Raw genomic sequence first — 23,904 nt, forward strand, 5'->3', positions numbered from 1 at the left:
AACCTGCCTACCTACTACATACTCATTTGGTTAGTAGCAGGTGTTGGCTAACCAGGACTGGTGGGGTATTAATGGCTTTAGCTTACTGGTTAGTACAGTATCATGCTTGTTTCTTGGCACATCGCTTTGTTGCACTGACAACTTTTTTTTGATACAGGTTTTCCCCCTTGACGTAGGTTGCTAGCTAGGTAAACAGACGTTAGAAAGTCTGTCAACATCAGCTTGAAACTCAGACATGTTTGCCTTGGAAAGCAGACTGGCAGATATCAGCTGGACTCTTTGAAGCCAGTATTTAGTAGCTAATTAGTTGTTTGGATCCTAGGTTTGTATTCAGTGCTGCAGGGGGACGAGGAGTGACAGCATCATCAGCCTGACACGGTGATGGAGAAATCCCACTGATGGAAGCCCAGAGGAAGAGGTAGGTGTTGTTTCCCCCGTGTTGCCTCAAAGAGGATTATTCTGTTTCTTTCAGCAGGCTGATTAGATGTGATCGCCATGTGACACCGCCTCAGGATAGACTTGTGCTCACTTCTGCATTCTCCCACAAAACATCTGTTGTTGGATGTGCTGGGGGGGGGGAGTTGACACCGGCTCAGACCAAATTCTTGTGAATTCCTGGTAGTTTGTCTACTAATCTCCCTCTCTATTCTCTCTATTCTTAAAACCTAGTTGCCTGGTAAAATAGTACAACAGGTGTGAGACTTTGGAGATTTACCAGCCGCATGGCTCATCCAGAAAGACAGGTGGTTTCCTGTTCTGCTTCCACTTTCCCCGAAAAAATGACGTCACATAAAATCAATTATTTAGAGCATCATGGGACACTAAAAGTCTCCATTGAACCCTAGGATAAAGAAATGCTTTCAGGTTTAGCAGCTCTTTGGGGCAGGGTGAACCGCCACACCTATACAATGGGAGGGAATCTCTGGGATGCACTACTGCCTTTTAAATTAAGAATTGAAAGACATTATTGAACAACTAAACAAATAAATAAAACAAGAAAAGAAGATAAAACTTAATTGCAGGTTTTCCAGACCTCCATCGTTATCGGCAGTGGACGACACTGATTGGCCGATATCCGATATATATCTTTAAAACCCAATATCAGTGAAGTATATCAGTCTAACCTTACTTTTTGTGATGCTCTTTTCCCAGCTCTGGGGATGACAGCAGTGGAGAGCGAGGCCTGCTCCACACTTGGAAGGGCTACTCCTACAGCCTCACCCCAGAGAGGCTGCTCCTGTCCCGGCCCGTCCTGCAGGCAGCGCTGGGCGTCCGGCATGGAGTTCTGCTGGTGGAGGGTAAGACTCACACAGGACTCACATACTCACCTCTCAGCTCAGATACTCACTGTAGAGTTCACAGGTGGAGGTAGCATACAGGCCGGATCAGTTGCTGTGAGTTAACTGGTTTAAATAAGATATATCGTTTGGCTGATAGTGGGCTGGTCCAGTCAGTGTCGCAGCTTCAGTCTAAAACTATCTGCCTTGCTATGTCTTTAAAAACTCGTTGGTCAAACCCTACTGTGATTACACCTGCAGGGCATCTGTTCCACATGGAGGTGAAAATCTGTTGTGTCTGGAGATTTGTGTACTTCTGCTTTGTGTGTGTGTATAATCCTCCTTGATGCTTGTTTTGTTGTGACCCCCTGTCAGGAGGACAGGTGTACAGCTTTGGGGAGTTGCCATGGAAGCAGAGCCAGGCGGCGGAGCCGGCGAAACCCGTCCTGGAGAGCGCGCTCAGCGGCCAGCGGGTGGTCTCCGTGGCGGCCGGAAGCTTCCACAGCGGGGCGGTGACGGAGGATGGCGGCGTGCACATGTGGGGGGAGAACAGCGTGGGGCAGTGCGGTCTGGCGGGCCTCAGCACCGTCCCCAACCCGACACCGGTGGCCCTGGTGGACTCGGAGGCCAGCCCGCCGCAGACGGTCCCGGCCCTGGAGCTGGCCTGCGGGGAGCGGCACACCCTGGCCCTGTCCGCCCAGCGGGAGGTGTGGGCCTGGGGCAGCGGCTGCCAGCTGGGCCTGATTTCCAGCGTCTTCCCCGTCTGGAAGCCGCAGAAAGTGGAGCACCTGGCCGGCAGGTACGTGCTCCAGGTGGCCTGCGGGGCGGCCCACAGCCTGGCCCTGGTGCGCTGCCTGGGCCCGCAGGACGCCCAGCGGCCCCCTCCGGACAAATGCGGACAGTGTAACCAGCTGCTGTACACCATGACCGACAAAGAGGACCACGTCATCATCTCGGACAGTCACTACTGCCCCCTCGGCGTGGAGCTGGCCGAGGGGGAGGGCAGGCTAGAGGCGCCGGCCTCCGCCCAGGGGCTCAGGACCTCCCCATCAGAGCCCATCCTCCCCTCCCACACCTCCACCTCCGCCCCGGCTCCAGCCCCCCCAGCCCCTGATAGTAGTGACCCCTCCTCTGAGTGCTCCCACCACCCGGCCCCAGGAGAAGGGGAGCCGGCCCTGGCTAACGGGGAGCTGCCGGTCTCGGACTCTGACCCCTCCGCTCAGTCCAGGGGGGGCGGCGGCGCTGCGGCCGGGGTCAAGAGCTCGCCCTATCCAGACGAGCAGGCGGTCAAAGACTACCTGAAGAGATTATCGGACCACACTCTGGCAGAGCAGACGGCTAAAGCAGCAGCTGGAGGACTGCACACTTTACCGGTGAGTTGGGCAGCGGTGCTCATCCCAACCAGAAGCTAGGACAACATGATATGGCAAAAAAAAAATCATACTATGATTCTTGCTTCAAAAACTGAGTTATGAATTGCGATACATGTGGATACTGTTTTTCAGCACTTGAAAAAATACAGTTTGAGGGTGAAAAAAATAAGATGCTGATGCTTAATATTTAATTGGTTTAGATATAATGAAAGAGTTTCTTCAACATGTAGCTGGAGGTTTAGCAGCTCCTCTGAAACACATTCCCTCTGATTAAACATTACAAAGTGGAAAATTGGAGTAGTCAGTATTGTGATTTTTGATTGTTTTTCAATTAGCTGCTCACCTGACTATAGAGAAGGTAATATCCAACCCTCTTATTGCCATGCAGAACCAGAGGACAGGCTGTATGGAAGGAAACTCAAAAAACAATTTCTTCCCACTAATTCAACTTTAAGTCAGTAATTTGTAGTGTGGCTGAAAATAAGTGTCGCTTTGCATTTGTGCTGGATGCTGTTTATGGACGTTGTTTCCTGCTTTTTGTGACTAGCAAACTCTCCACAACATCACACAGGGTACCCAATAGGGTTTGAGCGATATGGGTTTTTGAAGGCCAATATCAATACCGATATTTTTGTATTGAAGCTGCCGACAGCTGATACTTTGATTCAGTGTTTCCCACAGAATTGTCTTCTTGTCGGGGGGTAAAACCCTCTGAAACAGCATTCAGACCATCATGGGACACTAAGATTCTCCATTGAAACCCAGACTGATGAAATTACTCTAGGTGGTTTAGCTCCTTAAGGCAGAGAGACCCACCACACCTATTCAATGGCAGGGGAACTCTGAGATACATAAGGTCTTTGAATTAAAGACTGTTGAATAATTAAATGAGCAAAGGAAACGTGCAAAGAAAACAAAATTCCATTGCAGGTTTTACAGACTGTTTTTCAGTAGCTGTGGTCAGGAGGAACCTCCATCATATCGGCAGTGGACGACACTGACTGGTCGATATCTGATTTTGAATAAGATCACGTTGCAAGTTTGTTTATTTATAGAATGCATGACTCAAAGGACTTTACAGAGAATGAGCCTAACTAGATCTAACTGAGCAACAATCAGCCATAGAACAGAATGATACAGGACAAACATCAGGAAAAGCACAAAAGCAGAATTTAGTAAGACATAACAGCCTATTCTTTTTCCGCTGCCATTTTGTCATTTGCCCTGGAGTGTGTGTGTGTGCCTGACTGTGTGTTTGTGTGTTTGTTGCTCCAGCCCTCAGCAGACCCCCTCTCCCCCTCCACCTCCTCCACCGCCCCCGGCTCCTCCACCCTCAACAGCCTGGTGGCCTCCTGCGCCTCGGCGGTGGGCGAGCGGGTCGCCTCCACCTACGAGGCCTTGTCCCTCAAAAAGATGATGAACTTCTACCTTCCCTCCGCGGGGGCCGCGGGAGGGGCGGGGCTTCCGGGCGGCGTCCCGGGCGAGGGCACCAAGGAGCGGGTCCGCCTGGAGGAGTCCATGCAGGGGAAGAAGAGCTCGAGCACGGGCGACATCCGCGAGGAGGAGGCGGAGGGTCTGCGGCGCCGCCTGTCTCTGCCGGGACTCCTCTCTCAGGGTAGATACGCTGTTCACCTCTTATCATCCTCCTATACACTGCTGCGTAAGTAAAGGCTTGCGCACGTGCACGTCTCGCTCAATGTGTGTGTGTGTGTGTGTGTGTGCGTGCGCGCGCTTCGGGCTTCGCCTTCCAGCTTGCAAGCACGGCAAAGGCTCGGGGCGTCATGGCGTTGTGATTGCACGTGCTTCGTTGTCATATTCTACTGTATGTGTGCTTCAGCTGGTCGGATACTGGACGAGTCGCACACGCTTCAACTCAGCTTCAACTTCGACTTTGTTTTCCCGAGGGAATTTTTGGATTAAAGTCTACTTAAGAACACATAAAACAACTTCTTGTAAAGACATCATATAAGTTCAAGTTCAATAACTTTATTTGTCCCCGGTGGGGCAGTTGGTTATGCAGCAGTGGGACGCATACATTTAGCACACATAAAACACAGGGCACATAAATACAGCACTAGACCAAAAGACATAAATACACAGTAAAAATACTCAGTCAGTTAAAAAGATACAACATTATGCAGATAACTACCTTTTCCTCCTAGAGTTTAGGTAGTTATCTGCATAATGTTGTATCTTCCATAAATAAAAGATGTTATTACCAACAAATAAATAAAACAACAGATCAAGGCCAGAATAGTCACTCCTACCATACTGAAGTATTAAAAGCATATGAGTAAGTCCCAATCCGTGTAAAATGCTACAATATAAAGTGCCAAGTGTCAAGGAGAACCAGTTCACATTACATTAATATAAACAACTCTTAGACGCTATGTATGTTGTTCACAAATCACTCAAAGTCTTGACCAGTTCTCCGACACACCTGCACAAAGTTTGGATGTGCGACTGCTCTCTGTTGTTTGCAAAAAAAAACAATTTGAAGAGAAGTTATACTATTCGTTTTAGCCTGTCGTACACAGGTGAACATCTACGTAATGTTTTCATTGTCACCAAATCTTCAGATGTTTTTTCAGAAGTTAAAGGTATCAATCTAGAGTGAAATATTGTGTTCTACTCTACTCTAAATATCTCACAAAACCAGGTAAGAATACAATTTCCGGTTAAGTCGAGACACAAAACTTAGATTTTTGCCACTGTATCCGTCGCTCTGCTGCCAACCGAACTGTTGTCCACAGGGGGGCGGTGCGTTTTCGATCGGTAAAAATTGTCTCCCATAGGAATGAATGGACTTGAATGGAGGAATGAATATCGTAACGTCGATAGTCAGCTGTGAACAAAGCCTCAACCTCCGTGTCATCGTTGTGCCGGCTGTGCTGCATGTGAGCGCTACTCGTTTGTAGGCTGAGTTCAAGCTAAGTCAGCCCGTCTGAATGGCAGCCTTTGTTTTAAGTGTGATTAAAAGCAGCGAGGCACAAAGGAATGCAGTTCGATATTTAGCCTCTAACTTTGTTAATCTGCCTCGAGGGCAGCGGTCAGGAATAACAGAGGCTGGGTGCAAGGCTGCCTCCTCTAAAGATATTACAGACTCTCTCTAAAGATATTACACTTTCCTTACCTAATAGGTTTTTAAAGCCAAGAGAAAGTCTTGAGGGCGCAGAGGGATTTAAAGGAAGGATGGAGGGAGTGAGTGAGTGGTATTATATCACTTTCTATTATCATAACACCACTCACTCCTACTAGACAGTCTGAGGTGATTTGCTCTGAATTTCATCATGCTCTTTTAGGCTCACCTCTCGTATCTCAAAGTCAGAGTTAAAGTCTTGGAAGATCGGGTTTGATGAGATCTGGAAATTGGGCAGAAATTATGGAAAAGTCTGGAGGAAGATTAAAAAAAAAAAACCCTAGCCTAGCCGATATACATGTGGCTGCACATTTTATGCAGTTATATAGACCCTGCTGTCGTTTTTGTGATATTTGTTGATGTTAAAAATATTCTCCAGCAGCTACAGTATGTCACCCAGCCGCTTTCAGCTTACATCACCAAGCAAAATCTTGAAATTCGTCCAAGAAACTACAGCCTGGAAATGGATAAAGGGAGTCTTGACACCACAGCTATTATTTAAGAAAAGGGATTATTTTCCACCCAGTGTAGCTGTTACAGGCCAAATACCATCAACTCTCCTTTCTGTGTTCCTGTCCTGCTGTCCTGTGGGCAGCCAGATGGCTCCTCGTTGGAGGGCACAAGGGTGTGTGTGTGTGTGTGTGTGTGTGTGTGTTTGTGTTCCTGGCAGTGTGCGTTACATGCCCAGGGAAGGAAACTAACTGTTCTGTCCACCAGTCACAGTGGCTGGTGTGTCACAGTGTTGATAGATAGATAAATGCTTCATTTACCCAAGTAGAACGACAGCAGAGCCGGAAAAAAACATTTCCTGGGACACTTATTCCTCATAATAACAGATAATTAGAGCCAAAAATACACGTAAAAGATACTTAAACAGCACAAAAACTGGACTGCTGCTGCAACTTGGCTGCCATCTGTGAAATAACAGCCAACTTTATTTTTAGACTCAAACAGGACTCCAAGTGACGGCTGTTTACTTTGCATATGGAGTTATTTTGCATATTTGTATTCTTTCCAGTGCGTTCTGGGAGGGAAACATGGAGTCGTTTTTGATCAGAAAGCAACTGAGTCCACAGCCTGAAGCAGGAGGAAAACAAATGCCGACCTCACACACAAACCACAGTGTCAACAAAAAATAAAACAACCAATATGGTAAAAAAAAAAAAAAAACAACAACAATGGAGGGTGGCAGATGGACTGGTTGGGACAGAGAGTCTTCTGTAACGCTTGTCGCCAGTTTCCAGCAGTGGGAGAGAAGTAAAAACAAATGTTTGCGGTACAAATTGAAGGTTTATTCGCCGATATGTGATGTAAATTTCATAGTTAAGTTGCCAAATTGCTTGAAAAGGACACAAAATGATGCTAAAAAATTAGATCACAGGGTCAAAAAAAAAAAGATAATTTCTCAACCCGGCTCCCAACCACTCGCTCCCCTCCCATATCAACGTCTGCTCTGTCTGCCGCCCACAGGCTTCTGCTCATTATCTGTGTCCCACACTGAGAGCATGTGTTTCACAGGAGCCTGCTGAGCTGAATCACTCTGCTCTGTGTGTGTGTGTGTGTGTGTGTGTGTGTGTGTGTGTGTGCGGGTGTGTGTGTGGGCGTGCCTGCGTCTTGATAACACACATTGATTTGCCTTGCTGAACTTTGCACTGCACCAGAGATTTGATTAATTCGAGGTACTTTCCATAGTCTGTTCTCAGCTCAGACTTAGTTTTTCAGGAAAAACATTGCTGAGTAACTGACTGGGCTTCATGACAGAGCATTTAAAGTGCAGATATTAAGATAAGATAAGATATTTAGATGTATAGATGAGATAAGATATTTTTCACAGAACTGCGTCACCCTACACATTTTCAATGCTATTTTGTGCCTAGAATCTGATGTGTGAAGCATTCGATAAACAGACAAGAGCAGGTTAGGAGTTTTCATTTAAAACATTCACAACGGATCAGGTTTGGTTTTTTTGGGGTTTTTTTTGCATTTTTGACAGATTTATATACAAATAATGAAACAAGAATAACAAAGCTTAATAACTAAGTAAGACACGATTAAAGAATAATAAATACATAATAATAAATAAAATACATGAACAAAATAAAGAAAAATACTAAATCATAACATTAATACTTTAGTAATAATAGCAGATAATAGGATACATTACTAATAGCTAGAGTATGTAAAAATTTGGAGGATAAATCATTTGATCATGGATCATGGATCAGGTTTGTTAGCCATTCATGAAGTGACTTTCCACATGGGCATAATGTTAAGTTCCAATTCATGTTAGGCTAGTGAACCATGATCCAGGCAAGCTGAAGTTTACGTAAGACTTCTTGCCTGTTTACAAATTTTATCGGTCTGACCATGAGCAATCACCAAAGACTGTATTTAACTGAAGCGTTCAAACGTTAGCGTCTCATGACCGTTACTGATTTATCCACCAAAGACAAACTCTACTGGTGTTTGGTGCTTTGTGGGTTTTAATTTCAGACCCTGACGTTGTCTGTAACACTGTTGTACTGGACCATGATGTTTATGGCTTGCCTTTTAGCTTGAAGCACTCTTGCCATTATACTACTAAACTATTACTATTATTATTGAAGCAGATTCTCTCTAATGCGTGTGCTGGCGTAGGTGTAGGAATAGTTGACCGCTTAAGAGCCTCAAATAAAAGAGTTCTTGACAGGGAATGCAATTTAGTTGTCCATTTATTTCCTCCATTCAACTCATGGTTTTCTGCAGTGTAATCAAAGAAACAAATGCATAAATCAATAATCAATACAATAAATCAAGCTATCCATAAATGAGGTAGAAATGTAATCAAACGTATGGTCACAAGCATAATTCAAACAGTAAACTGTCAAGAAGGAAACTCACATTGTCAGTAACGCATGAGGGAGGCAGGACTGGAGAGACCTGAGTGCCAGGTCTGTCTGGTCTGAACTGGCAGAGTGTTTGGTCTTCACCTGAGCACACCTGGAGTCTCTTACTCCTATCAGGGGGGTTATGTAAGAGGTAAATTGTCTCTAAGACCTCTAGGGGTAATGTTCCTCTGCAGCACAGAGGGAATTCACAACAATTATACTTGACCTTTCTGTTGTTATTGCCCAGGGGATGGACATTTCTGACATACTCGAAGCTAAATTGCTTAGGTCACTCATTTTGCCCTTTCCTGTCTTCAGTTGAACATAGGAAACATGACTGTACCTGAGCACCAGTACACTTCAGTCGGCCACTTTACTTCCACCCCTGCACTCTAAAACCCATTATTTCCACCGGCTTCCCTGTGTCTAACACGCCCCCTGCACCCTCAGTGTCCCCCCGGCTGCTGCGGAAGGTGGGTCGTCCCAGGTTGCGCGCGGTGGCCCTCACCCCGCTGGGATGGGCCGTCCCGGAGGCCCAGGAGGTGCTGCCCTCCCTGCAGACGGAGGTGTGGAGCTGGGGCCAGGGGGAGCAGGGCCAGCTGGGCCACGGAGACAACCTGGCCAGGTAGGAACCATCACAGACGGAGTTTTTTAGTTTAATTATTTACACTGTGACATAACATGCAAACAAAGTGCTAAAAACACGTGCAGAGAAAATGCAGTGATGAAAAAGAAAAGGAAAAAAAATACAAATTTGTCCAGATGAGATAAAAAAACAAGTGACTTATAAAGACGTCTCTCCTCATGATAACAACAAGAAAGAAATTGAAAAACGAGCAAACAATTCAAGTTTTTTAAGGAAATTTCAAATCATGTAAAATCATTAAAATTGTAAGTTAACATTGCAAGTTTTTTATTCACCAGGAAAACATTGAAGGTCTTTGAACACCAATTCAAATCATTGAAGACATGTTTAATTTGCAGGTTAATGCTGTGCAATTACAGTTAAATTGATGATTCCAATTAGTGTGATCAGAATTCTTAGTCATGATTATTAATAGTCTTGATGAAGGAACAAAATTTTACTGCATGTTTTGCAGTTTATATCAACATTTTGACTTTTTTCCACTAGAGCAGACATTCTGAATGAAATGTTTCAATATTGCTGATAAAATGATTAATTGTGGAAAATAAAACGGTGCCATACAGTTATACAAGATAGATAGATAGATATCTTTATTGATCCCAGAAGGGAAATTGAATCGTCATAGCAGCCGAGATACATTAAAAACACAGATAAGAACACAAGAGACTATGATGACTAAAAAAGAAGAGTGACTAAATGAATAAAGATATAAATTAATTTCATGTAAGCTGTCGTGGTCCTTAGCAGGGTGTCAGTCTGGGCTGACAGTATTGGGTTGTGTGTGTGTGTGTGTGTGTGTGTGTGTGTGTGTGTGTGTGTGTGTGTGTGTGTGTGTGTGTGTGTGTGTGTGTGTGTGTGTGTGTGTGTGGTGTGTGTGTGTGTGTGTGTGTGTGTGTGTGTGTGTGTGTGTGTGTGTGTGTGTGTGTGTGTGTGTGTGTGTGTGTGTGTGTGTGTGCAGGTTGCAGCCGCTGTGCATCAAGAGCCTGAGCAACAAGGAGGTTGTGCGCGTGGCGGCCGGCGCTCACCACTCCCTGGCTCTGACCGCACAGTCTCAGGTTGGTCACCGGCTTCACTCACACACCCATTTGCTTCAATTTCTCTGTATGCTTTACACTGTTAACTTTAGATAGATAGATATAGATCTGGATTGCTAACATTATAAGCAACTAATTAGGGCTGAACAATTAATCAAAATTTTATCGAAATGTGTGTCAAAATACCATTTTAAATTAGATATTGTCGTGCTGCAGAGATGTCCTGGCCTACACATCATATTCTACAGACTTAAGAAAACATCTTTGTTTGGTACAGATCCCCGCAAAAATCACACCATAATCCTTTTAATACGTTTTTCAATGAAAATGAGAATAATGATGTAAAAATTATCATTCCCTCTAATATCGCAAATCATATCGCAATTGCAATTTCAGTCAAAATAATCAATTATTTTTATTAGATTAGATATTTTTTTCAAAATCGTTCAGCCCTACAACTAATAGTAAGTGTGTTTCTGTGTCTTCCAGGTTTTCTCATGGGGCAGCAACAGCTCCGGCCAGCTTGGACACATGGAGTCACCCAGCACCATCCCACGCCTTGCCAAGGTGAGGGAACCCCCCCCCCCCCCTTCTCCGTACACACACGTCTCTTCGCTGAACTTGTGACCTTTCGGTTGCAGGACGATATCTGTAACAGTTAGGCCACCCATCTAACCACCTAACCTTCTCTCTCTCTCTCTCTCTCTCTCTCTCCCTGACTTTGTTCCCCCCCCCCTCTCCTCCCTCCAGCTGTCAGAGGGGATCCGGGTTTGGGACGTGGGGGCCGGGGAGAGACACACCCTTCTGCTGGCTGACGGAGACTGCATCCAGCCCATCCTGTACTACAGCGGGCAGCAGGTGAAGGAGGGAGCACTGCCAGAGAGCCAGGCCAAGGAGCCAGGCCAGAGGGAGGAAGAGGAGGAGGGGGAGGAGGAGCAGGCAGGGGGCTACACCCAGCAGCCTGTACTGCTGCCCTTCTGCATGAACGTAAGGAGAACAAGTAGCTGGTACAGTGTTACCTGTGGGTTCTTAGGCCAATATGTGCTGGTCAGGTCAAACTTGTTTATAAAGTGATTTTAACCGGTTCGTCACAATGTGCTTTAAAGTGGAAAAAATGGACATAAATGCACATAAAAAGAAGTAAACATGTCGTCCCCTACAAACAATGGAGGCATCTGTTGAGCCAATCAGTAACAAGATGCATCCAACTTTTGTCAAAATTGGACTTGTGCTGTTCTGAGATGCGTCATTTGGGTTTAAAATGTTGGTCATTAGTTTTAGCGCTCCCATTAGGCCAATAAGTGTAATTTTTTAAACAACGGAATAAATGGAGCAACCTGAAAACAACGTACAATTTGAAAATTGGGCTTTCCAGGCCCAAGAAACTGATGGAAATTTATTACAAGTTTTGGATATACCTTGGAAAATTGTACAGATTCTTTATTATGATCGATGTTATTTTGTTCACAATGTTTTAAAGTTTAAGTACTGGTGAGGCTAGTTACCTTTGAAGCATTATTAATCCAAAAAACTAGTGTATAACACCAAATTGAAGGTTAAAGATACATCATCTTAGTCATGCTAATACAGAGTCTATGTTGACTATTAACAGATGCAATTTACAAATTTTCAGTCCACTATGTGTGTGTATGTATTTTCACCACGCTGTGTGTGTGTGTGTGTTCCAGCTGGGTTACGTGAGCGGTGTGTTTGCGGGCGGCCAGCGGTGCGTGGCGCTGTCGGACCGGAACGTGATGGGCTTCATCGCCAGCCTGCATGAGCTGGCATCGGCCGAGAGGAAGTTCTACTGCAAGCTGTGCAGCATCAAGACGCAGATAATACGCCCCCTGCTGGACCTGGGTGAGACTGCAGCATGGGGGGAAAGAGCTTCAGGCGTGTGGGAGAGAATGTTAGAATGACTTTTGTGATTGAGCTGTAATCCCCAACCCACTTTATGTGTTCTTAACCGGTATGAAGTTACAGGGACTGGAACTGGATTTGTTTTGACGCTTTGACACTCTGACCTGATTTGTTAGATAGATAGATAGATAGATAGATAGATAGATAGATAGATAGATTTATTTGACAAAAATTGAAAAACATACATGATAGGCTGATCATGATAACAGTCCCCATATAAGATTTTTAAAATTGTCAAGGATTAAAATACACAAAAAAGCCAGAGGGCTTATTTCCATTGTGGTCCTCTTTCACAGTACAAGATGGCAGATTGAATAAGAAAGCGTCAAGCAAGAATGACATTTTGCTAAAATAAAACCGTCCTTCCTGTCCCGCTCCAGACTCTCTGAGCTCGGCCCTGGGCCCGGCGGCCCTGGGGCAGCTGCAGGCTCTGGCGGGCCGGTTCGGCCTGCTGTGTCACCTGACCGGACAGCACTCGGCCAGCCTGACCGCCAACCTGCGGCGCGGCCGGGACGTCAAGGGCCTGCTCATCCTGGACCACGCCGCCATCTTCCTCGACACTTACAATGAGTATGTGGACACCGTAATATAGAAGAGGTCACACATATACATTCACACACCATACTGCTGCTTTGAGGCTGAAAGGACTCAGTTTGTTGCATTTGCTGACACACACTGTCAGAGTGACTACTAGCTTCTATTGATGTCATTTTGCTATGCTGTATATATTCACTGGCAACACTGCATGTTAGGAACCAGAGTGACACTGACCGATATTTCTGTTAATAGAAAATCAGTGGACTTCTGCTGACTGGTTTCTTTGATTTCTTGTATAATGATCACAGCTGTCCTGCATGCTTAGCTGTTTAATTGCACTGTAATTACTCCTCACTCCTCCTCACACACACCTCTCCCCTCCCTGCCAAGGTACTGCGTCGCATTGGGCAACTTCCAAGTCATGGGGGGTTTCCAGGCCCTGACCAAGCCCTCACTGTGAGTACACACACACACACACACACACTTTTAAAATTATTTACTTTCTCTTCTGTTCGCTAGCTTAATGTACTGCATCTGGATTAAACTACAAATATCTTCAAAACTGAAAACCTCAATTAACTTGAATCATAAAAAAGAACAACATCAGAAGCTGTTGTTGAAGCAAAGATTATAAAACGGCGATAACAGATCATTTTTTATGATGATCAGTAATAATTAAATAATAACAATAATTAAATGCTATTCCTTGCCCAAGCAATATACTTCTAGTACATGTATGAATGGTGGTTTTCAGGTAGTGCCTTAATATAAAAAAAAAAAAACAGTTATTTGAGCAGGGATGTGTGTTTATTGGGTGTTTACAGTGGCTTAAATGTGTCTCAGCCAATCAGAACTGTGAATCGTTTCTATCCGTTTTATAATTTGCAGAAAAACAAGTTAGTTTCCCTTTCTGGATCCTCTTGTGTTGTTTCATTTCTCCGTTCTCCTCATGCTTTTCTCTTTGTCTTGCCTCATGTCCGTCCCGTCCCCCCTGTGGGCCGCAGAGATTTCTTTGGGAAGAGCCCCGAGCTGCTGCAGCGGCTGTCGGAGTGCAGCGAGGAGAACCCCCCCGTGGCCGACCTCCTGGTGGCGCTCTTCTACCTGCCGACGCGCCACGTCCACGAATACGGGCGGCTGCTGCTCAAACTGGCAACCTGCTTCGAAGTGGTGCGTCTTCGAACCTGGGAGGGGTGAAGTGTCTTGGAGCTGTGTTTAAAAAAAATAAAATAAAAAAAGACACTATTTGGCCTGATGGGAGTGCGATAATTACAACTCAAAATGTCTAAATTTAAAAGTGTCTGTGTGTGTGTGTGTGTGTGTGTGTGTGCTGCCAGAGCTCCAGTGACTACCAGAGGCTGCAGGACGGCTGCTCAAAGTTTGAAGCTGCGGTCCTTCAGCTGAAGAGGAAAAGGAAGGAGGCTGAGTACACCTATCACTTCTGGAAGAGCTTTCCTGGCAAGATGACGGTAGGCTGTGTGTGTGTGTGTGTGTGTGTGTGTGTGTGTGTGTGTGTGTGTGTGTGTGTGTGCGGGTGCGCATGTGTGTCCACATTCTGTATGTTCTTGGAGTTTATTTGTTTTTTCTTTCCTTATCATTAAATGGAGCCCTCCCCCAAAAATGTATGCAAATCTATACTGAAACCTGTGTGGATAGTTTAGTAATCCATAGTCTTACTGATTTGTAGGGTTGCAACTACCAGTTATTTTCATTGTTGATTAATCTGTCGATTATTTTCTCGATTAATCGATTAGTTGTTTGGTCTAAAAAATGTCAGAAAATGGTGAAAAATGTCGATCAGTGTTTCCCAAAGCCCAAGATGACGTCCTCAAATGTCAGGAACCAGGAAATTTTCACATTTAAGAAGCTGGAATCAGAGAATTTTTACTTATTTTTCTTAAAAATCGATTAATCGTTGCAGCTCTACTGATTTCCTCCTAATTTTAATTGATTATGCATGTATATTTTTGGTATAGTTATACTAGTAGTCCTATAGTGCCACCACTTGTGGTATTAGTAGTATTAGTAGTATTAGTGGTATTAGTAGTAGCACAAGTTGGAGTTGTACCACCACCAATCACAGTAGTAATAGTAGTACTATTACCAACAGTAGCAGTAGTGCTGTAGTACCACCAACAGTAGTAGTAGTAATAATAGTAGTACTACCACCAATAGTAGTAGTAGTAGTACCAACACTTGTAGTAATGGTAGCAGTAGTACTCCCAGTAGTAGTACTGTCAGTACCAGCAGTAGTAGCAGTACTTGAACCCCGTCATGTCGGTTCTTCAGGACTCTCTGCGGAAGCCTCAGCGCCGGCTGATCTGTGAGAGCAGCAACAAGGCTCTGACCCTGCAGAACGCCGGGAGGTTCTCCGTCAACTGGTTCATCCTGTTCAACGACGCTCTGGTCCACGCACAGGTCAGCCCCACACACACACACACACACACACACACACACACACACACACTCCAGCACTTCCTCCGACAACTTTTCTGAAGCCGTCCAGATTTCAGACACTGTAACCTGGTGTGTGTTTGCCTCCGTGCTGTCAGGGCGTGGCGCCTTATAAAAGTCTTGTAAGTATGCAGCCAGTGGTAAACCTCAGTGCAGCGTCCCCCACCCCCCACCCCCCACCCCACCCCACCCCAATCCCCTCTACCCCACCCATCCTCTTCCTGTGCTTGGATTCAGCCCTGTAAAAGCTGAGCTCACATCTGAACACTGAAACACACACACACACACACACCTATACCTTCTGAAACAAAGGAGAAGTTACAGTTGTGCTTGAATGGGGCACCTTTATACGGATGAGACTGACGCCGGGTTCAGACCGCAAGCGTAAGCGCCGCGAAGCGCCGCGAAGCGCCGCCAGTTTCCTTTCGGCGCCCATGTTAACCGATTTGACCGTTCAGACCGGGCGCGCCGCGCCGCGCCTCGGCGCGGAGCTCCGCGGCCGGCTCGCGATCTGGAGCGCCAGTTTCGGCGTCTGGTCTATTTTTTGCGCGAGCCGCGAGCGAATGTGTGAAGCCGGGCAGGAAGTTAGACACAGGAACGGCATACAGCATCCGGTCAATTCTCAAAATAAAATAAATTTCAAAATAAAACACCCTGATTGATGATGGCGTTGGCTGTCCAGCGGCGCGCATTTCACAGGAAAACACCATAGAAAACACTATAGATGGTCATATCTCCATTATATCACCACAGAATCACAAATATATTAAATGATCAGCTTACCAGGGTCTTCACTGTTGTTGTTGATGAATCCATCTGCACTGATGCAAGTTTTAAATGCAACACATTGTAGGATGATGATCTATCTGGTTTTGAATTATCACTTGTCTTTTGAAAATTGCGTCTGTTATTGAGTTACCACAAAAGCAAACAAGGATACATGTTTAAATTTGTTTATTTATAGGCTACTTAATTTATATACTATGTAATTATTTAAAGAGATAGAGAGAGGGGGAGCGAGAGATATCTAGGTCCCCTAGGCTTTCCTAATTATTGCCTGATCACAAGTCACGACTCTTGCTGAGAAAACAAACAAATAAACTTGGCAGCTTTGATATGAGGGAGTTTGTGAAGAAAGGGGGAAATTAAGAAGATGGAAAATATAAAGTTCATCCCAGATGTGGAAAAGTACAGTGAGCTGTCAGCAGTGTTTCTACAAGGACAGCAGTGAACAGATGAAGCTTTGGTGGCTGTTGGAACACAATGTCAGCAGCTACAGCCTGTTTCCACGGGGTTTTCCCCTCCTGTAGAGCAGAATCGCTTGGTGACCGGCGCGGAGAAATGCGCGTCTGGTGTGAACAGCCAAGCTCCTGCTCGCGCGTGAATTGACGCTTCGGGGCGCTTCGCGGCGCTTACGCTTGCGGTCTGAACCCGGCGTGAGGTAGTAATGCACCAATACTGATACTGGTATTGAATATCAGGCCGAAACCAAGCTAAAACAAGATATCAGTATCTGACAACTTCCCCAATACTAAAATCTGATAACAAGAGTTATCTTGTCAACATGTAACTTGATTTTCTCCCTTTTCCACATGTAGAGCAATGCAGTTATGTCCATGATCCCCAAAACTAATGGTTGAAGTCTGTATTCTCTAGTAAAACCGATGATATTGGTATTGGCCGATACCTAGGGTGCGATCACACCTACAGTTTGTTTTCTTTTGTCTGAACCAGAGTGGAAAAGTTTACTTTGTTGCAATTTTGTATTTGGTTCTTCTAGGGTCACGCTGCCCAGTTACAAGTGAACCAGGGCTTATAAACAAAAGTCACATGACTCACCAGTAGCTTGTTTATTGGACAGAGTTTTGTTAACCTGTCCTCCTTGGTCATCATGCCAGGTTAAAGATTTTGTTCTGTCTCTTCTTCTGTGGTGTTCACACCAGTTAAGAACAGATGAAGAAACAGCTGAATATGAGCATCAGTCCAGACTTCGTTTTGAGGAACTGCTGGCTATCAGATGTCAACATCTGTCTTTTTTTTTTTACCCACTAAATCTTGCATTATGGGGTTGTTTCCTCTCATTGGTTTGGATTACTTCCTCTCTCCTAACAAACCGCAGTGCACAGTTTGCTTGAAGAGGAACCGCTCCAGAGTTTGAACAAACTGCTCCAAACATGCTTGGTGTGAACGCAGCCTAAAGCACTAGTGGGATGGGTGCATTACTACTCGAGTGTCAGTGTTCAAGCATTTTTCAAACAGCCTCGTCTCCAGCTAGGCTCCGCCCCCTGCCTGCTCTCCTCTACCAGCAGGAAACTGCATGGAAGGCTGAACTGACTATAACCAAGGCTCAATGGTTTTTTTTACTGCCTATTAATTCTATTAATTCTACTTTCCTCCGTCATTTTGCCGCACAGTAGTGCAACTCATAATCCAACAAAACAAGAAAAATACATGAAGATCAAACTGCTGAAATGGAAAAATGTTTGTTTCATTCATTATCATCTTAGAGTAATTTTCATCTCCTGTTGAAGCCTTGGTTATTACTGTTGGGTCACATGAGAATAGAGGACCAGCCATAGAATTAGAAGGGATAGAAAGGACGCTCCTTGTCACCCCCTCAGTTGACCTTTCAAGATGAATCATTTCAGCAGGAATACCCGTTCTGTCCCTTCAAGTTCTATGGGTCCCAGCAGTGGTTCACTTCTCCAAAGCAGTTTCCTTTCCTCTATTCCTCTTTCGTCTCCTTTTGTCTTTGTCTATCTGTCTGTTTGCATCTCTCTCCTCCTCCCCCCCCCCCCTCTAGTTTGCACCAATCCTGTGGTTGTCCTGCACATTTTGGTCCCCCCCCCCACTTCCTGATTGTGTGACTCCTGCCTTGACTGTGATGATCTGACAAACAACAAATGTCCTGTGGTCAGATCTGTGTAGAAATGTAATCCTCTTATTCAGTGTCACTTCCTCTGATGGTCCGGATCGTCTCTCTAACCATTTGCCCCCCCCTCCATGTTTTAATCATTGTCAGCAATTCAGGATTTTTCAAGTGCTAAGTGCCGATAAAATTTCTCTTTGGCAGATAAATCAATAAGGGTCAGCCGCCACACTGGCCGGTAACTTTTTGAGACGGTAACATTTGAAAGACTTGGTTCCATAGAGAAGAATGGCGATGACCTTGTAGGCGTGGCCCATTTGAAACGTCACGCCATTCCTATCTATACAGTTTGGTTTTTGCCTGTTCTCATACCGTGAGCCAATCAAATTAAACCAAAACAATGTCTCTGTATCAAACAGACTTCCTGTTACGCTGCTCTATACAAAGCAGTAGCATCTAAACTTCTGTTTCTCTGCTCCCTGGATGGTTAACCAGCCTGAAGTTAGTTGAAACTTGATGTTGTTCCCATTTGATGACACAGAGCAGGTGTGAAGCCACTGAAAAGAAAAAAATAAAGATGAAGATTTAAAAAAAAAGATCCATTGGATAGCAATGAAAACTGTTAGGGTGACAAGGGTGAAATATTTCTGTGAAAAATGTTTTGTAAAATTGTTTTGGATGGTAAAAATATTTCTTGGCACGTAATTTATTTTTAGTGTCCAGCCAAAAAGTTAATTAATGATTTAGGACACTGGTTTCAACCCATTGGAACCACATGTACCCCTGCTTGCCTCGGATTGAATCCTGCCAGAACCTTTTCTACTGTGTCTCCCCTGCTGTCCGTCCCTCTCTGCCCTCCTGCTGTCTGAAATGACTAAGGGCAGCGAACTGCTCATTCTCCTTTAAAAACACAATGTCCCGCTCCATCTACAAGCCTCTGTAGAGAATCCTCAGTGTTAGAAATGACAGATTTAGTGTTAGAAATTAGATGTTTGCGATAGTTTTCTTTTTACTTGAGAGTGTCCTGCATATTAGCTAAATGGCTCCTTTGTTTTTAGTATTGCTGCAAATTATAAAATCTTTCTGAACTGTTTTTGTCATGGTATGATAAATAATTTGTTTATAGAGAAGGCCATTATTACAAAATTCCCTCCTTCTCCCTCCCTTGCTCCCTCTCCTTCCCTTCCTCCCTCCTTGTCCCTTCCTCTCCTCCAGTTCTCCACCCATCACGTCTTCCCCTTGGCCACGCTGTGGGTGGAGCCAATCCCAGAGGAGAACACTGGCCTGTGAGTCAATCATCCCCATCTGTCCAATCACAGTGTAGCCTAACTGCAGGGTTTCTGTACCTGTCTGTGTTTCTAGGCCTGGAATGTCTGGAGTAATACTGAAAAACAATTTGATGCTTTCCAGGTCTTTGAAAGTTTGGGAATTGAACAAAAACAAACAAAAATATATTTTTATGACATTTATTACTACAGTTTTGGCATTATGAGCCAATGGTTGTTCCCAGCGTAACAGGTTTGTGTGTGTGTGTGTGTGTGTGTGTGTGTGTGTGTAGGTATGGGTTAAAGGTGATCTCACCAGAGGAGACCTTCACCCTGCTGGCCTGCTCACCCATGGAGAAGGTAAGCTGACTCATCATGCTAATAATTGGCCCACAAAATAGTTTTTACTAGCCCACCACATTGTTTTTGGATTATATTTGGCCTTTATGTTCAGCTGAGATGCATCTTTTTGTTTGTGTGTGTGTGTGTGTGTGTGTGTCCAGGCCAAGTGGCTGCGCTCCATCAACCAGGCGGTGGAGCAGGCGCTGAGCGGGGCGGGGCAGGAGACGGCGTCGGTCGGCTCGGGGGCGGGGCAGAAGGCGGAGCCTCCCATCTCCAGGACCGCCTCCTACACCTTCTACAAGGACAGCCGGCTGAAGGAGGCGACGTACGAAGGCCGCTGGCTGGCCGGCAAGCCCAACGGCAGGTAGGCCGCCCGGACACATGAACCTGATCCTCTCATCCAGTCAGGACGAGGGGATCAGGTTCATGTCAAAATCAGATGTTTGCCACTGGAAAAATATGTTGCAGACACTGACAACATGAATCCTGGCGTGAAAGTAAAACTCACTGTTAAATATTTTTTTTTTTTTATGATTTATTTATGGGTTTTTCAGGTTTACAAATCAAACAGCATATCACAGACAACACACAGGTACCTCTCAATACAACACATGGAGCTTCACAATTACAACTAAAAGAGAGATTAAAAAACGACAACATACCGACAAGCAAACTAAAATATAAACAAATAAATAAGTAAATACATAAAAGGGGAGGAAAATATAACCAAAAAAAAAAAGGCGGGTATTAAGTAAGTTATGGTTAAAGAGAGGTCGTGGTGTAAATATACAAAGGTCAGATAGGTAGGTAGGTCAAGGTCAATACTAAATCAAGAGGGGAGAGATAGAGGTTTTTCAGTCAGGAGGTGGCGGGATAATTTGAATGCTATCTATATATTCTGAAAAGGGCTGCCAAATTTTATTGAACGTGGGTAGGGAGCCTCGTAGGGTATGCTTGATTTTCTCCAGCTGCATAAAATGCAGCACGTCCCCAACCCAACGAGAATGAGTGGGACTGTTGAATATTTTTGAAGACATTAACTACCTGGTGTCCTTATAGTAACTTTTTACTGGATGTAGTCCGTTTCATTTTTAAATATTAAGCATTGAACATCAGGTTTTTCCTTCAGAAAATGGATATGTGTAGCATTTTGGGATGCAGCATTTGACCAGCATTTGAGTTAAAAACCCCAATCTGTATTTGCATTACGGAGCCTGCTTGGCCTACCTCTGTCTTTGTTTATGTGTTGATTCTTTGGACTGAAGATATTTTTTAATTTTGAAGATATTGTCTCAGATTGATTCACTGACTGTCGGTGTGTGACGGCTAAACAGGTTTTACATGTATTTTGAGTCTGTAAATGTTTGCTAACATTTTTGCTTACATTACTGTGACGTAAGTAAAGTAGACCTGTGTTCTTTATTTATTCAGGAAAATTTGACTGAGCATGCATGCTTGTGTGAAAGTTTACTTTTCCCTGATGTGTTGAAATCAATAATCTTTGTGAATGTAACTAAACTGTATACACATTAAATCCCTTTTTACTGTGTGGTCTGCCTCTGTCAGGGGAGTGTTGAAATGGCCTGATGGGAGAATATACACAGGGACGTTCAAGAACGGACTGGAGGACGGGTGAGTATTGGCGTTATTATTAGTTGTTGGCGGTACTGATTATTGATCAAAATCTGAACCAGAGCTGTGGTATTTGCCAAGGATAATAAAAATACAATACATACTGGGACAGTTGGTGTAGGGTCTACAGGACCTCACATACAGTGTAAGGGGACAACTGCAGACATTTAGTAGACACATGACTATATATACTGTATATCACTCTAAGAATATACTGGATATTGAGCATTTTGTCATTATGTGCATTCAGGCTGCACAGCATGCAGTATGGTTGCAGCTGTAATCCATTCATCAGTCAGGATAAATGGTGATTTTCTGTTCTCCCTTCCTCCTCTGGTGTGTGTGTGTGTGTGTGTGTGTGTGTGTGTGTGTGTGTGTGTGTGTGTGTGTGTAGTTTCGGTGAATACATCTCCCCCACCAAGACGCCGAACAAGAACGATCACTATCAAGGCCACTGGAAAGAGGGCAAGATGCACGGCTTGGGGACGTACAGGTGAGTGCGGACACACACACACACACCGAATTGTTGTGGGATTCGAACCTGCGACCCTCCGGTTACATCACAGTCGTCTCCCCGTCTCTCCGTCTGTCTGCAGGTACGCCAGTGGCGAGGTGTACGAGGGCTCCTTCCAGGACGGGGCGCGGCACGGCCACGGCATGCTGCGCAGCGGCAAGCTCAACACCTCGTCCCCCAGCGTCTTCATCGGCCGCTGGATCCACGACAAGAAGACCGGCTACGGAGTCTTCGATGACATCACCAAGTACGCTGTTTTCTTTATTTATTGTATTCCTTCGTTTAGATCATGATTTTCCACTTTAGTTTTTATTGAGTTCAACATTTATAAACATGTAAAACCAACAGTTAAACATGTACACAAGCAAAAAGAGAAAAGAAAAGAAAAAAAAAGGGAGTTTTGTTTGGGAATTACATTCTCAGTCTAAATCAGTTGTCCTTTGTCTGAAAATTAGTTGTCTTTGGGTCTTGAATAATATCCATTTCTCCCACTTTTCTTCCAGCTGTGCTTCTTGCAATCTCAAACGATATGTCAGTTTTTCCATTATGTAGATTTCCTCTACTATCTCTATCCATTGTTCCTGAGTAGTGGGATCCACTTTACCCCATTTCCTTGTGATAGCTTTTTTACTCGCTATTAACAATATTTTGACCAGATACCCATCCCTTATTTGTACATTTTCTTCAGTAAGATTACACAAATAGAGTACCATGTAGCTCATACGGATATCATATCCTAGTATCTTTTGCAAAACTTTGTATACCTTTTTCCAAAACATTAATATTTTGTGGCATTTCCAAAAAAATATGTGAGTGATCTGCATCTAATGCTCCACATTCTTTCCAGCATGGTAGATTTATGTTTGGATATTTACTCTTGACCTCGGGCGTGATAAAAAAACGATTCAAATTTTTCCAAGAGAATTCCCTCCATATCCATGAATTGGTGAATGTTTGGTGTATTTTCCACATGTTTTGCCAATCATCATCTGAAACTTTTATGTTGAACTCTGATTCCCATTTTTGTTCCTTTACCTTGTATGTAAAGATCTGGTGGGATTCGATCCCCCAAGGCTTGATGTTTGATATTTGGCTGGATAAATGAGACCACGTTTTATTTGTTTTGTGTGTTTTGTGTCCAGAGGGGAGAAGTACATGGGCATGTGGCAGGACCACCTGCGGCAGGGCACCGGGGTCATTGTCACCCAGTTTGGTCTGTACTACGAAGGAGCCTTCAAAGACAACAAGATGATGGTGAGCAGGGCAGGAGACGAGGACTTCTTTATTTTCGAGAAGGAGAACGGCTGCTCCACTCCACCTTCTTTATTTCGACAGTGGGAAAGTAGAGAAGGAGATAGAGGAGAGAAAGCTCTGGTGGAGCAACATATGTCAGGGAATTAACTGCTTCGCTATTTCTGAGGCCTGGAAAATCCCCAAATTCACTTTGATTATGTTACCAGATATTTAGGACAGAATAGGACGTCCAGATGATGGTTCTTATCTGCCAAAGTATCTGGTGTATAGGCAGACTTACAGCCATGAAGGTTATGAAGAAGGACAAAGGGTTCCCAAGAAGTCAGAATGCTAATAAAATGGAGGAGAAAGTGGAGAACTGCCTCTGGTGCAAAAAGGAAATGTTTTTTTCAGGCTACCAGAAAATATCTAATAGTTTAAGAGTATCCCAGGATGGATGTAGAGGAGCTGTTTCCTACATTTACATTAGACATTTAGCAGTACACAGCAGTAGAATAGGTTTCTATTCCTAGATCACCAATACTGGAGTGCAAGGGTCAAAGGTCACAGCACGCAGACAGTAGCTGTAACGAATATTCCCGTCACCCTTGAATGATGATGTAAGATAGAGAAGTGCTAGAAGAGGAAATACGAGAAATACAGAGTAAGGAAAGAAGAAGAAATGTTTTACTTGTTTCCTTGTTTAAAGGTCTTGTACCGCAAAACTTTCATTATGGAAAACTTGTCTTTCTTAAAGTAGGAAAATTAGGAAAACAACAAATGAAAGAAGAGACCGAAGTTTCTC

The 23,904-nt window shown here is 44.4% G+C and overlaps 1 protein-coding gene across 1 annotated transcript in view; it reads left to right on the forward strand.

The window, feature by feature from the left end:
• The first annotated feature begins 365 nt into the window (after window positions 1-365).
• The window catches only part of als2b (alsin Rho guanine nucleotide exchange factor ALS2 b), a 31,795-nt gene continuing 8,256 nt past the window's right edge, over window positions 366-23,904 (forward strand). The window contains 21 exon segments of the mRNA XM_071530557.1: window positions 366-418; window positions 1,153-1,298; window positions 1,653-2,665; window positions 3,926-4,265; window positions 9,107-9,281; window positions 10,261-10,357; window positions 10,826-10,903; window positions 11,087-11,323; window positions 12,025-12,196; window positions 12,637-12,826; window positions 13,184-13,249; window positions 13,798-13,960; window positions 14,128-14,259; window positions 15,080-15,208; window positions 19,329-19,399; window positions 19,672-19,738; window positions 19,882-20,084; window positions 21,287-21,352; window positions 21,747-21,845; window positions 21,949-22,113; window positions 23,009-23,120. Of these exon segments, the coding sequence (XP_071386658.1) occupies window positions 399-418; window positions 1,153-1,298; window positions 1,653-2,665; window positions 3,926-4,265; window positions 9,107-9,281; window positions 10,261-10,357; window positions 10,826-10,903; window positions 11,087-11,323; window positions 12,025-12,196; window positions 12,637-12,826; window positions 13,184-13,249; window positions 13,798-13,960; window positions 14,128-14,259; window positions 15,080-15,208; window positions 19,329-19,399; window positions 19,672-19,738; window positions 19,882-20,084; window positions 21,287-21,352; window positions 21,747-21,845; window positions 21,949-22,113; window positions 23,009-23,120 (3,741 nt within the window). The 5' untranslated portion in view covers window positions 366-398.

Source organism: Centroberyx affinis, unplaced genomic scaffold, assembly GCF_046629955.1.
Source record: "Centroberyx affinis isolate AG114_WGS23_722 - 3 ecotype Tasmania unplaced genomic scaffold, CSIRO-AGI_Caff_v1 ptg001938l_1, whole genome shotgun sequence".
In the NCBI taxonomy this organism is placed as follows: domain Eukaryota; kingdom Metazoa; phylum Chordata; class Actinopteri; order Beryciformes; family Berycidae; genus Centroberyx; species Centroberyx affinis.